Source organism: Dermacentor variabilis, chromosome 1, assembly GCF_050947875.1.
Source record: "Dermacentor variabilis isolate Ectoservices chromosome 1, ASM5094787v1, whole genome shotgun sequence".
Classification (NCBI taxonomy): domain Eukaryota; kingdom Metazoa; phylum Arthropoda; class Arachnida; order Ixodida; family Ixodidae; genus Dermacentor; species Dermacentor variabilis.
In genome coordinates, this window is record NC_134568.1 from 265,307,767 (window position 1) to 265,320,427 (window position 12,661).

Here is a 12,661-nt window from a genome sequence, read left to right on the forward strand (position 1 = left end):
AAGTCTTTAGCAGAAACGTTACACCTCCTGTAACATGTAAAATACAGCAAACACCATTCAAAGTTGTGCAACACTGTCATACAACAGGACACCCAGAGGTAGACTAAATGAGTGGATGGTTACAAAACCAAGCAATAAGAAGCCTGTGACTAATAGGACTTTGCAGGTAAGTTATTCATGACTATTAGAAATAAATGTGTTATATTCACAAGCAACAAACAGAAACTACCATAGCAACAGTGCTCAGAAAGTCAGAACATCACAAGTCTTGAGCAGCAACATAACAATATAGGCCTGTATTCACATATCTGTTTCTACATTAATGTGGTTTATAAAAATTACCTGCCGGTCACAGTACCCAAAAATAAGGAAAGCTTTGCTCCATGAACTCAGTCCTTTAATATGAAAAAAATATACATACATATATCACTGCCCAAGCACTCAAACAGATGGTTAACAGGCGAAGCTGAAACATGCAGCCCTGGCGTTTGTCACTGGGTTAATACCAACAGTTCATTAAATGACAGCTTGGTAGGCTGCCGGATCCTTGATATGCAGTTTCTCCGTGCGCTCAGCTGCAAGCAACAACTGCATACTGTTCTTGTGCCCGGGCTACAGCAACAGCACGGCGTAGACGCGGTGTTGCTGACCAAAAGCTGCCTACTCCTAAGGAGTATATACAACGCACGGCCTACCAATTTCGAAGCCGGAGAGAAACTGCTGTGTGTGTGCTCGGTTGCAACAGAGAGCAACAACGTCACTACTGGTCCAGCTACTCCAACACCACCTAGATAGCACAAAACCTTTTCACTCCGATCCATGACATCATGTTTCCTGGCCCCCTGGCCCAACTGCCACAGAATCTAATAGGGATGCTCCTGAGTAGGTAACAGTGATTTTGACGTCACCATTTTCATCAGGCCAGCCTTGTCAATGGAAATTTCGGGCCAGGTAGCGTGATGTCATGGATCGGAGTAAACAGGCCTTGTGCTACCTAGGTGGTGTTAGCTAATCGCGCGCCTATCTTTCTCTCCTTTTTTTTTTTCTTCGTGATTGTGCATGGGGTTGCACCGGAGGAGTTTCTGGCGTACAAGCGACCAACAGACGGACGGACGAACTGGCTAGCCATATACAGCTTTGGTGTAAAATATATTCTCTGTGGATCTGTACAGTACGCACAAACTATAAAGATTCAGTGGCAATTTACTGGTAAATGCGAGAGAAATCTATTAGCATTACGTTGCACTTCCATCAGGTCCCGAATCCATGATTTAAACCGCATTCACCGCATTGCAAAATGTTGTTCAGGGGCTCACTCGACACATGTCCTGCCTCTTCGAGGAGCTAAGTTCAACTGACAGTGGTTTGGAACAGACCACCTGCACTATGACACAAACACGCATGCACACACACACACCTAAGCTCTACCATCCCCTCTCTACCTCACCATGTAACCACCTTCCCACACATACTCTTTTCCGCTTTGATACTCCTAACACTGATGTGTTAAATGCCTATTGATTTGGCTACACATTCTGAACCAGTTCTCAAGAGTGCGCTCATAGGGCCATGCAAGTGCAGTGCAACACCTGTGCGCATTGCAGATCCTATAGAATGTACAGAAAAGTGCAGTAACAAACCAGCTCTGTCATCTGCCACAACCAGTTGAGCCTTTTCAGACAAATTCAAGTGCTCAATTGCAAAGGATAGTCACTTTGCAATTGAGCACTTGAATTAACCTCTCACAAGATCCTCTCGCAATAACCTCTCGCAAGATCATGCTCGACAGTGGCAACAAAGTGGTGGCTGTGGATGTTTTTCCCCCATCAGAAAGTGTATCACAAGGAAAAGCCATCAGATTGAAAGAAATTCAGCATGTTAAAAGCCCTCACCAACCTCTGCTGACAACGATCCCAAGGATTGAAATTGTAGCTCTCTTTGTGCCAGCTAGGCTGAGTGTTGTAACCGAAGCAGGAGACATTTTCATATGCACACCACTAATAAACTAACACTGTGCCATGTCTACTACAAAGTGTTCGCATAACACCTGCACATTTAAAGTAGCGAGTGCAGTAGAACTGTGAGCTAGTGCTGAACCAGTCTTGTACACGTTACAGAGAAAACCAACTGATTACAATTACAATTATTCCATTAAAGTGTGATTCATTACAGTGACCAATTACTACCCCACAAAAGCAGTTGAGCAATTATCAAAAAGTAATTACTTTTACATTACTTTCCTTCCAACTTTTTCTAGCACAGCACAAACACAGTAAATAAAATGAGCTGGCCTGGCTCTTCCAGTGCATCCTCTGCAACCCTTCATACATTATCTTCACTAACCATTGCTTTTAAAAAATTTTGGCGGCCACCTTCCCCGATTTTCTCAGAGGACATCAGCACCGGAATTAAAATTTTGCTCAATGCGCGTGCTAGAAGGAGGGGCGGTGTTGGAAAATACGAACACCAGTTGGAAAAATTACCAGATAAAGGTCGGGAACTATCCAATGACATTAAGAAAAAGCAAAATCTAGTCACTGAACATAGTCAAGTGTCCAATGGAAACTCGTCTGGCAAGGAAACATATTGGTGCCAATGTTCCGAACCCCGTACGGGCCCCTTGATCACCATCAAGGTGCGCGTACGTGGCCCAAAACATCTGTTCTTTATTTTTCTTTTATTCTTGGCGAGTGCACGTTTTTTTGGCACCAAAGTCACTGAGCATGACTGTCCTGACGTGGTGGCGTTTGTGCCGCACAGAAATGCGAAACCGTTTTGAGTGAGTTAGTACAACTTTATTAAAGTCCAGTGCAGACGCGGAGGTTGCCTCGCGCCACCAGGCTATTCCCACGTGGGTACCGGCAGGACTAGCCTACCAGCCCTGACGTGGGTGTGCTGGAGGGCCAGGATTTGGTCTTGAAGGCTTGTGCTATGCAGAAGCGCAGTCCACTCAGTCTTGCTATAAGTCGGGGCGAGCGACCCGCACTCCCAGAGCGTATGTGCTAACATAGCAGTCTGCCCGCAAGAAGTGCAGGTGGCATCAGGGAATTTGTGCGGATAGATTTCAATTAAATACGCTAATGATGGATACGAATGGGTTTGGAGCAAGCGCAGTGAGACTGCCTATGCATGTAGAATGTGGTGCCAACAATACAAGCCATGTACCTAGCATTAAGATGAGGATACTGGGCACCAGGGTTTGCCTGCCTGAACATGCGCATCAGCGAGGCTGCTGCATGGCATGACTGCAGGCACCCTACTGTAGTTTTCACTAAGTTCAAGTGCTCAAAGCTACACTGCCTGTTAAAGCTCGTCTCATTGATAAAGTTGATGGTTACATGTAATTGGTTACCAAAAAAAGTAATTGACTTACAGTGAGCATCACTGACTCAATTTAATTGTTAAATTACAAACCTAGGAGAAAATTACAAGTAATTAGTGACATTTTAATTCATTACATGCAAGTCAGTGCCAAATTGACCCCTGCACAACACTAAATTGAAGAGAGAAGTGCGGGCAGCATGCAATGTACTATGTAATCTGGGGTGAAAGTGCTGCACACCTTCAACTGGTGAAAAAAGTGCAGCCAAATCAGAGACCTTAGGTAACCATACAATTCTCTAGGTTGGGTAATATTGGCCACAATGCACATGGTTAATGCCAGGCATTAATATACCTGCACACAAAAATTTTATAAAATGGTTACATTGAGATTCAGCAAGGTGAAGTAGACACTAAAGGGCACTCATGAAATTATGCCTTGGCACCAAACTGCTGTTAAAGGCACATGCAAAATTGTCTTACACAGATATACCAGCAACATGCACAGTTTTTACTGACTGCAACATAACTGATAAGAGAATAAATGAACTGAAGAACGGCCAACTTTATCTTCCCCCAGAAAAGCATTTGGGTTCTAAAGCATCACTGGTTCTTGAACAATTGTCACTGACACTGTCACACAGATGAAATTATATAAAATGGCAACATCCCACCAACTGTAGTGTCTGCCTCACCAAAATTTCGTTAAATTGAATGTGTTTGCTTACACCATTCCGCGTTCTCATATCTGCTCCCGGCCCAGCTATTGCATTTCTTTTCAAGGCAGTAATTCTGGGGTTTTACGCGCAAGAACCACAGTATGATGATGAGGCACGCAGTTTCTTTAACGCGCATAAATCCAAGAACACAAGCGGTTTTTCGTTTCGCTCCACAGAAACGTGGCCGCATAGGCCGGGAATCGAGCCCGCGACCTCAGGCACAGCAGCGCAACGCCATAGCAATGATCATAGCCACTGAGCTACCGCAATGATTGGCTACCGCGGCGAGCAGTAATATGGACGGCTCTTTCCTGTCCTACACGGCAAACTCAGCTTAACTACGTCCTGCATGAAACCCGCAGACGAAGCAGCGACAGGAGTAAAAGATGGGCTAAACAGACGGCATACAATGCACTGTCTACGTAAAAAGTTTCCAGGCCAATCTGCGGGTATGAGGAGTGTGAAGGTGCTACAGAAGAGCTACTGCCTGGCTCGCGGAAGTAGTTGCGCTCACATAATTATGGAGCTTATGGTACAAACGGCACTGGCACGCCAGGGTGGTAATAAAACCTTAGTGTTCTTTTCACAACGTTCGAGTGTTCTGACCACCACAAGGCGCTGGAATGATGTAAAATATAGCAAGATATGGAGATCCATATTCACACAGCGAAAGAAGAACGTGCTCGTTTATAGCATCAGGAGATAACTCTAATTTCAGGAAGCAAATGTTTCTTCTAAATATGCATTAAATGAGAAGACTCAGCCATACTTACCTTGCATCTTTTCTTCCAAACTCTTCGCAGTATCCAGCGGGCGAAGCCGAACAGAACGAGACATCGCCGGCTCCAAACGCCCGAAAGCCCGAAAGCTCTTCAGCAATGCGGCCAGAGTGGCCATTACTGCACTTAATAGACACGTCTAAGCTTGTTTATACCTCCAATGAAAGCATGCGCTTGAAAGCCGCTTCTTTTACCGGAGAACAAAATTAATGCCACACATGGAGGAAGGAAACATCGCTACCATGCTTCCTCCATGCTACCATGACTGCACGTTTGGATCGAATTGGATTGGATCGAATTGGATGTGTGACTGTAAGAAAATTAAAAAAAATTACAACTTTGCAAATTTATAACTCTTCCACACACACACACACAAAAAAAACGTTTTGCACTCTGAACGAAGGTACAGTCTTGGTCAAAAAACTTGAACCCGCTGTGAACGGTCGGGGAACGGCTGCGCTCCGCTATTGCGGGGCGCAGGTTTCGGAGCCTGTAATGTTTCGGCGGGGGCTTAGGCAGGGGTGCCCATTGTCACCTCTGATGTTTATGCTGTACCTACAAGGTTTTGAGGCCAAAATACAGCAAAACGGACTCGGCTTCAACCTATCATTTTTCAAACAAGGAAAATTGATTGAACAGTCATTACCAGGACTGATGTACGCGGATGATATTGTATTAATGGCTGACAATTAATATGCAGAAGATCTGCAGGAATTAATGGACATATGTGGTACAGAAGGAGACAGATTAGGCTTGAAGTTTAGCAAAGAAAAATCAACAGTCATGATTTTTAATGATAACATTTGCGGCGAGCATAAGATACAGGAGGCCACGCTAGAGATAGTCGATAAATACAAGTACCTTGGGGTGTGGATAAATAATGCCATTGAGTATCTGACAGAGTACGAAAAATATCTAACGACTAAAGGTAACAGAAATGCAGCGATTATGAAGAGTAGGGCACTGTGGAACTACAATAGGTACGAAGTAGTACGAGGGATATGGAAGGGGGTAATGGTACCAGGCCTGACTTTTGCCAATGCAGTTCTATGTATTAGAACAGAGACCCGGCAACAGTTGGAAATTAGGCAACGTGGTATGGGTAGGCTCGCTCTGGGAGCACATGGCAAGACACCAAATCTTGGAGTGCAGGGGGATCTGGGATGGTCTTCTTTCGAGGGCAGAGAGGCTAGTAGCAAGATAGCATTTGAGGAGCGATTGAGAAAAATGGGGGAAATTCGGTGGGCTAGGAAGGTTTTCAGTTACTTATACACGAGGAATGTTGACACGAGGTGGAGGAAGCGAACTAGAAAATTGACAAGCAAATACTTGGGCAGTAGCGGGGGGACAAGTAAGGAATCATCTGTCAAGAAAAAGGTTAAGGAGACAGAGAGGGGTATGTGGAGTACAGAGATGCAAACCAAATCGGCATTGGAGACATACAGGACGTTTAAGCAAGAAATAGCCAAAGAAAATATTTACGATAACTCTAAGGGAAGCTCATTGTTGTTTGAAGCCAGGACAGGTGTACTGCGGACTAAAACGTACCGAGCCAGATACCTGGAGATAGATTTGGTGTGCGAGGCGTGTGGAGAGGAGGAGGAAACGGCTGAACACCTGATACTTGCTTGTAAACAACTCCACCCTGCAGTTGAATCTAACGGGGAACTATTCAAAGCTTTGGGTTTTAAAGACAATGAAAGTAGAATAGACTTTGAACAGGTAGAAATAACTAAACGGAGACTATCTGAATGGTGGATAATATCAACGCAAAAGTAAAGGAGTAAATACATAGGTATGCATGCATATAGAACCATTAAAGGCTAGGTGGCGCGCGCCGCCGCCGCCTGATTCAAGGGGTTGAGCCTCAATCATCCATCCATCCATCCATGAGGCGCTGCCGCCGCCGGCGCGCGCCGCTGCTCGCTTGCGCCGAGGTACAGTGTACAGTGAACACTGTACGCCGAGGATAAAGAGCGAGGGAAGCATGCCTCTTACTCTCAAGCATGCTTTGATAACAGGGCTCGTGTAAGACTAGTGTGACGTACGTTCATTCTGCCAGCTGCGAGGTCGTCTTGTGGCAGCCGTGGTTCGGCGCTTAATTCGTGCGAGCAAATGCGCTCGTATGGGCAGAACTGCCCGGCTTCCATGCAGCGCATTATAGTAAAAAATTTTCCTAATTATCGAAATTTATTACAATTTTATCCTACACATTCAAAGGCGAGAGCCCTCGCATTATGCTTTTAGATAAACACTTTGAATGTGTTTCTAAGTGCGATGAAAACAAAAGATAAAAAATAAACTAACATCTCTCAGTGCTGTTTAGCGCTGTTCCAGGTTTTATTATAATATGCGGGCAATTCAATCATCGTTCGTTTAGAAAAGACCAGACGCAGCAATTTCGACTACAAAGGCTTTCTTGGGGAAGGGCCTGTAACCGCCGTTGTAATATTTGAAATACGTTGACCGCACTTCCCCATTATGGAACGACCAAACGAGGGCATTTGGCGTTGAAGTTTTTGAATTAAACCCACAGTGAGATTATGAAAACTTTTCGGGACTAGAAGATGTTTGCCCTGCATCAGTAGCCGATTGAGTTAGACCCATTCTCTGGGCATTTTGGAAAATGCCGACTACCTCGCCTTTTTTCGTATCTTCCTGCATACTGCCTCATTGTCGTTAGGTCCCACTTTCATGCACACATGAGGCCAGTGTAGCTTCATCCCCTTTGCATTAGGCATCACGCGTTTGAATCGCCTAAAGTAGACCAGGGCCACAAGATTATAGGATTCTCTCATAGTGAAGGCGTCACACCGGCGGTGCTGCCGCTGTCACGGGTTCACTGGAAGGGGTATTTTAGATATAGTTTACTGAGGTATAGTTCATCTCTACTAGAGAGGGTTTCACAGGCAGTTTAAAAGAAAGTGCTAAACGTAGCGTACTTTCAACTAGAGACCTTGGCTAGTTTACAGTCAAGCACATGGGTAAGCTGCAATTGCTCGGGGCAACCAGAGACCAAGCCACACACAATGCCTTGAAGGCATGCTAGCCCCTGTGATTTCGTCGAGAGACGCTGGTGCCACCCTGAAGCTCGTGCTTTCTTGATTAATTTGCTACTTGCGACATCCATGATTACAAATTCGAGATGCCATATATTGTGGCACGTTATTTAATGTATCATTAAGCTGCTGAAGTCAGATCTCAGCTACGATCCTCGCAACGTGCCCCTGTGCATGCGCAGGGCTATTCACAGCGCTGTTCCTTTAATTTGGTCCCTGAAAACAATAACTAATGATTACGATACTTGGAATTGTGAAATTTGAACGTTTGACAGCGGTCGCCAGAGACCCCCGCCCGCTCATCGAGCATACGCTGCAAACAGCATGCTAGCCGGTCGTGCGGCTTCCGCTTCGCCACCGTCCCGTTTGCGCCGCGCTCGCCGTACTAGCACAGAACACCTATACAAACTTGTACAAGTTTTTCACGAGCGCTGTTATCAAACGACGCTTGAGAGTGAGAGACATGCTTCCCTCGCCCTCTTTATCCTCGGCGCAAGCGAACAACGGCGTGCGCCGACGGTGGCAGCGCCGCGATAGCGGAGCGCAGCTGCTCCCCGGCCGTTAACAGCGGGTTCAAGTTTTTTGACCAAGACTGTACATGGATCCAAAGGTCATCGTACGAGCCAACGCCACCAGAAACCGCTCCTCCCAAGGCGGGCACACTTCTCCCCCGGCACCCCTATAAAATAAAGGTAGCGCCATACCCTCTCTCCTCCCACTGTGTTGCTGAACTAGCAGACGCTCTCCGCGTGTCTCTCTTCAATGCGAAGTAAGCGGCAAGAACACAAAGTACAAAGCTATATCATGCAGTAGTCGGCACTCTTTGTCGGCATCGCAGATCGCCGCCACCCGGGTACGTTTGGCCACGCTTCATAACGGTTCGACGCAGATGAATAAGGCGCTAAAGAGCGATAACGGCTTATAATGATCGGAACGTCATCAGCTGCGTACGTACCATTACCACTTCGTAAAGTACGGCGATACACTCAATACATGCTGTTCGCATACATTCAGGCCAAACAAAGACAACATTAAGGAATGAATGACTGAATATATAAGCACGTGCGTACACGGAACTACGCCACAGCGCAGAGGAGCCCAATGGGCATTGAAACTCCCTCGGAGATCCTGACGTCCAAGCTTCCTAGAGCATCGTCCTGGGGACATCCAGTGGATATCATTATCGGACTAATTTCAACATCCAGTTCTTATCCTCCTGCGGACATCCTTAGGTCATTCGTGCTGGACATTTCGCCAATGTCCCGAGCAGGACTTCGTTCGGACTTGAGTGACGAACTGCTCTGTTGCTGAGCATTTCTGCACTTAAATATCAACATAGAACCGGCCTTGAGTTCATTCAAGCTAACTACAGCTAACTTTGTTCAGTAGAGGCATCAACGTTTGTCGGCGAAATATCAATGAGTCCTCAAACATACAGCAACTTGCATTCTGCATAACATAAATTAGTCTATCATATTACGGGGGACAAAAAAAGTCCTGTAGTACTGCCCACAGCAGTTGAAAACAATCAAGCTGAACAAACCGAGCCGAGTGAAAACAATCGAATTGAAAAAAATACCAGCCCTGAACTGTCGGTATTTGCTTTCTTGCTTCCTCCTGCAGTTACACTCGTGATCCCCCTTCACTCTACATCACCACCTCTTTCGACATCACTGCATCAACCAGTTTACACTTGAATACTCCACATGTACTCTCATCACTGCCTTTCTTTCATTCCACACTGGTGCTTTAACTCCCGTTGCTCTTCCCCAAGACTGTGAAGGGAGGAAGTTGGGGGTGCTGCCAGTTGCAGTGCATGCCATCTGTATAACTGTACATGCCAGATGTGTGCGCCTATGCTTTCCTTTTTCTACATCTATTTTCTCCCTGAACTTCCCACTGCATGGCTGACTGCTGTTATACGAGAAAACCACTTTACTTTTTCAATATTGCATTTACACTGTACTCTCCAAGATAGAACAAGGCCTCCGATCCATGGCATCATGCTACTCGACATTCATTATTGACGTGAACTTTTGCACCCTGAACTTTTTTGTGTTCTACGGTAAAATGACCCACATTCTACAGTCAAATCTCGTTACTACGAACCCCACATAAATGAATTTCTCAAATTTACGAATATGTTAAGAATCCCTGCTAGATTGCCTGTATTTTCAATGTAAAAATATTTAAGAACTACGAATTTCAATACAGTGCATATTTTAGAATTACAACAATAGTTTATTTTCCCTTTATAACCGAGGAACATTGCAGTAGTTATCATCTTCACCATGTCGACTGCCAAATGCTTCACCAAACTTCACCAAGAACTTCACAACAACAGTTCGGTGATGTTCGCGCGAGATCCAATGATGAATGCAGCTAGCGACGGCGCCAAGAAGCGAAAGCAGTTTTCGCTGCAGGACAAATTGGATGTATTGCAGGAAATCTATGCAGGGAAAAAGCAAATCGACGTGTGCAGACAGCGTGGCATTGCCTCATCGACCGTTGCGACCATTGTGAAAGATCGAGACAAGATTGTCAAGCTTCACCAGGAATCACAACTCGCTCCTACGAGGAAACGGCTGCGACTGGGAAACTTTCAAAATGTGGACCAAGCCGTTCTCACATGGTTCAAAGATGCCAGACTGTAAAACATTTCCCGTGTCTGGTCCAATGCTCCAAGAAAAATCCCGTGAGTTTGCCGATGCACTTCAAATAACTGGGTTCAACGCCAGTGCGGGTTGGCTTTTTCGTTTCCGCCAAACGAATAAAATAACTTGGCAGGTAGTCTCGGGCGAGGAAAAGGTTGCTGACAGAGAAGGTGCGGATTCCTGGCACAATGATCGTTTTCTAGAGGTGGCTGCATTGTACTCTGAAGATGATATTTTCAATGCAGATGAGACCACATGTTTTTATCAGCTCCTGCAAGACCGGACTTCAAAGGGCAGCAGTGCAAAGGAGGGAAGAAGGCGCACCTTCACGCGACAGTCCTGCTCTGCTGCAATGCAACAGGCACGAAGAAAATTAAACCACTCGTCATCGACAAGTACACGAAGCCTCGCTGCATGAAAAACATGTCGTTACCATACGACTACCGCACCAAGAAAAGAGCCTGGATGACCAGAGAAGTCTTTTCCGAGTAGCTCACCAAACTCGACCATCAAATGAAGAGGGATGACTGAAGAATTCTATTGGTTGTCGACAACTGCCCTGGTCACATTGTGAATGTTCGCTTGACGCACTTTTGCTTGGAGTTTCTGCCGCCAAACAACCAAGTCCTTGCTGCAACCCCTAGACCAGGGCATTATAAAGAGGGTGAAAGAATTTCGTAAGTGCCTTGTGCAGCAGTTGATTATCAACTTCCGCCTAAAGCAGCCAACTGCAATCAATATTCGTCAGGAAGCGGAAAAGCTCACAGGAGCTTGGTGTAACTTGAAGGTGTCCACCATTAGCAACTGCTGGCAAAAAGCAGGGCTTGTCAAAGCGCCTGTGCATCTTGAAGATGACCTGGAGGTGACCGACAACCACCCAGGGGACCTGTGGACCGAGGTTGCGAAAATGCTGCCCGCAGTCTCTTCCTTCGACGACTACGTGGAGAGCGACAGCGCAGCCCAAACGGCGGCAGACCTGACCGCCGAAGCGATTGTTAACTGCACTAGCGACGTCTCCAGTGATGATGACGACCCGAAGGATGACAACTGTGGGTCACCAAACACAGATGAGATTGTGTCGAACATTGACGTTTTAGTGCACACGTACAAAGTCTGAACTTTCATCGCTCGGTGCAATGACATACCTGATGAGGTATAGCCCAAACTGGAAGATTTAGATGCATTCCTAAACGGTCGTGCGTGCTGCACACGACAGACGAAAATAGCTGATTTCACCGATTTGTTGAAATAAAGCAGCTTTGAAGCGAGTGAAACATTTTTATTTGAAAGTATGCTTGTGCGCACACACGTCTACTGCCGAAGTACATCATTTTCATTCCCAGGTTTGTCTACTGGTTTATAACCGCGAGTTTTTCAATACGATATTTCAAAATAACGAACGATTTTCGGCGGTCCTGCTTGATTCATTACATCGAGATTTGCCTGTACAATGTTACAATGCTGCATTATTGACCATAACAGTTAAATTTGACTACTGGATGTCTGCACCGAAATGAAAAGGAAAGCAAAATCCAGGAAAGAAAAAAACATGTGCAGCTTCGCCTCACCCGCCTTGGCGATGCATGCCCCGCACAGCACACCTTCATCACCTCTCTCTAGCCTCACTTCTACTCCTCCATCCTTGGCAAGAGATTTTCTTTTTTGGGGCAATGTGATAGGGGTGCACCGTGCGGGGTGTGCGGCACAAAGGCAAGTGTGGCAAAGTGGCTTGCAATTTGATGTTTTCATCCTGGGGGTTTTGTGTTCCTTACCCTTTCAGCGCACACACCCAGCAGCCATATTTAATTATTATAACTGATAACACAGCATGGGATTGTTGTAGCAAGCGGGATACTTTACTGTATAACACATAAAAGTTGAAGGTGCATCTGCTGCTCTGTTACATCCAACATGTTAAAACCGGTATTGTTTATAAGTGGGATCAACTGTAAAGCACTTCCTGCAGACATTGATGCCCCATGCATGTCAGCGAGAAGGTGCCCAACACTCAATATTTCCACTGCAAGAAATGCACCAATGAAAATAGGGGCATAAGTGCTGCTGCTTGCTTGCTGGCTGGCATTTCCTTTTGGTCACTTTGACTACAACCTCAAAGTGAAAAGTTGATA

The 12,661-nt window shown here is 45.7% G+C and overlaps 1 protein-coding gene across 2 annotated transcripts in view; it reads right to left on the bottom strand.

Annotated features, from left to right (window-relative positions):
* Nucleotides 1-5,108, bottom strand: part of mRpL38 (mitochondrial ribosomal protein L38) — a 57,419-nt gene extending 52,311 nt beyond the window's left edge. Inside the window, exon 1 of one of the 2 annotated variants that reach the window (XR_012824473.1) lies at nucleotides 4,814-5,108. Coding sequence is in view for 1 of the 2 variants with exons in the window: in XM_075674858.1 (XP_075530973.1) it covers nucleotides 4,814-4,937 (124 nt within the window). In the remaining variant the exon portion in view is untranslated. The remainder of the gene's footprint in view (nucleotides 1-4,813) is intronic. The other variant, XM_075674858.1, reaches the window with a different exon arrangement.
* Between the last annotated feature and the right edge of the window lie 7,553 nt (nucleotides 5,109-12,661).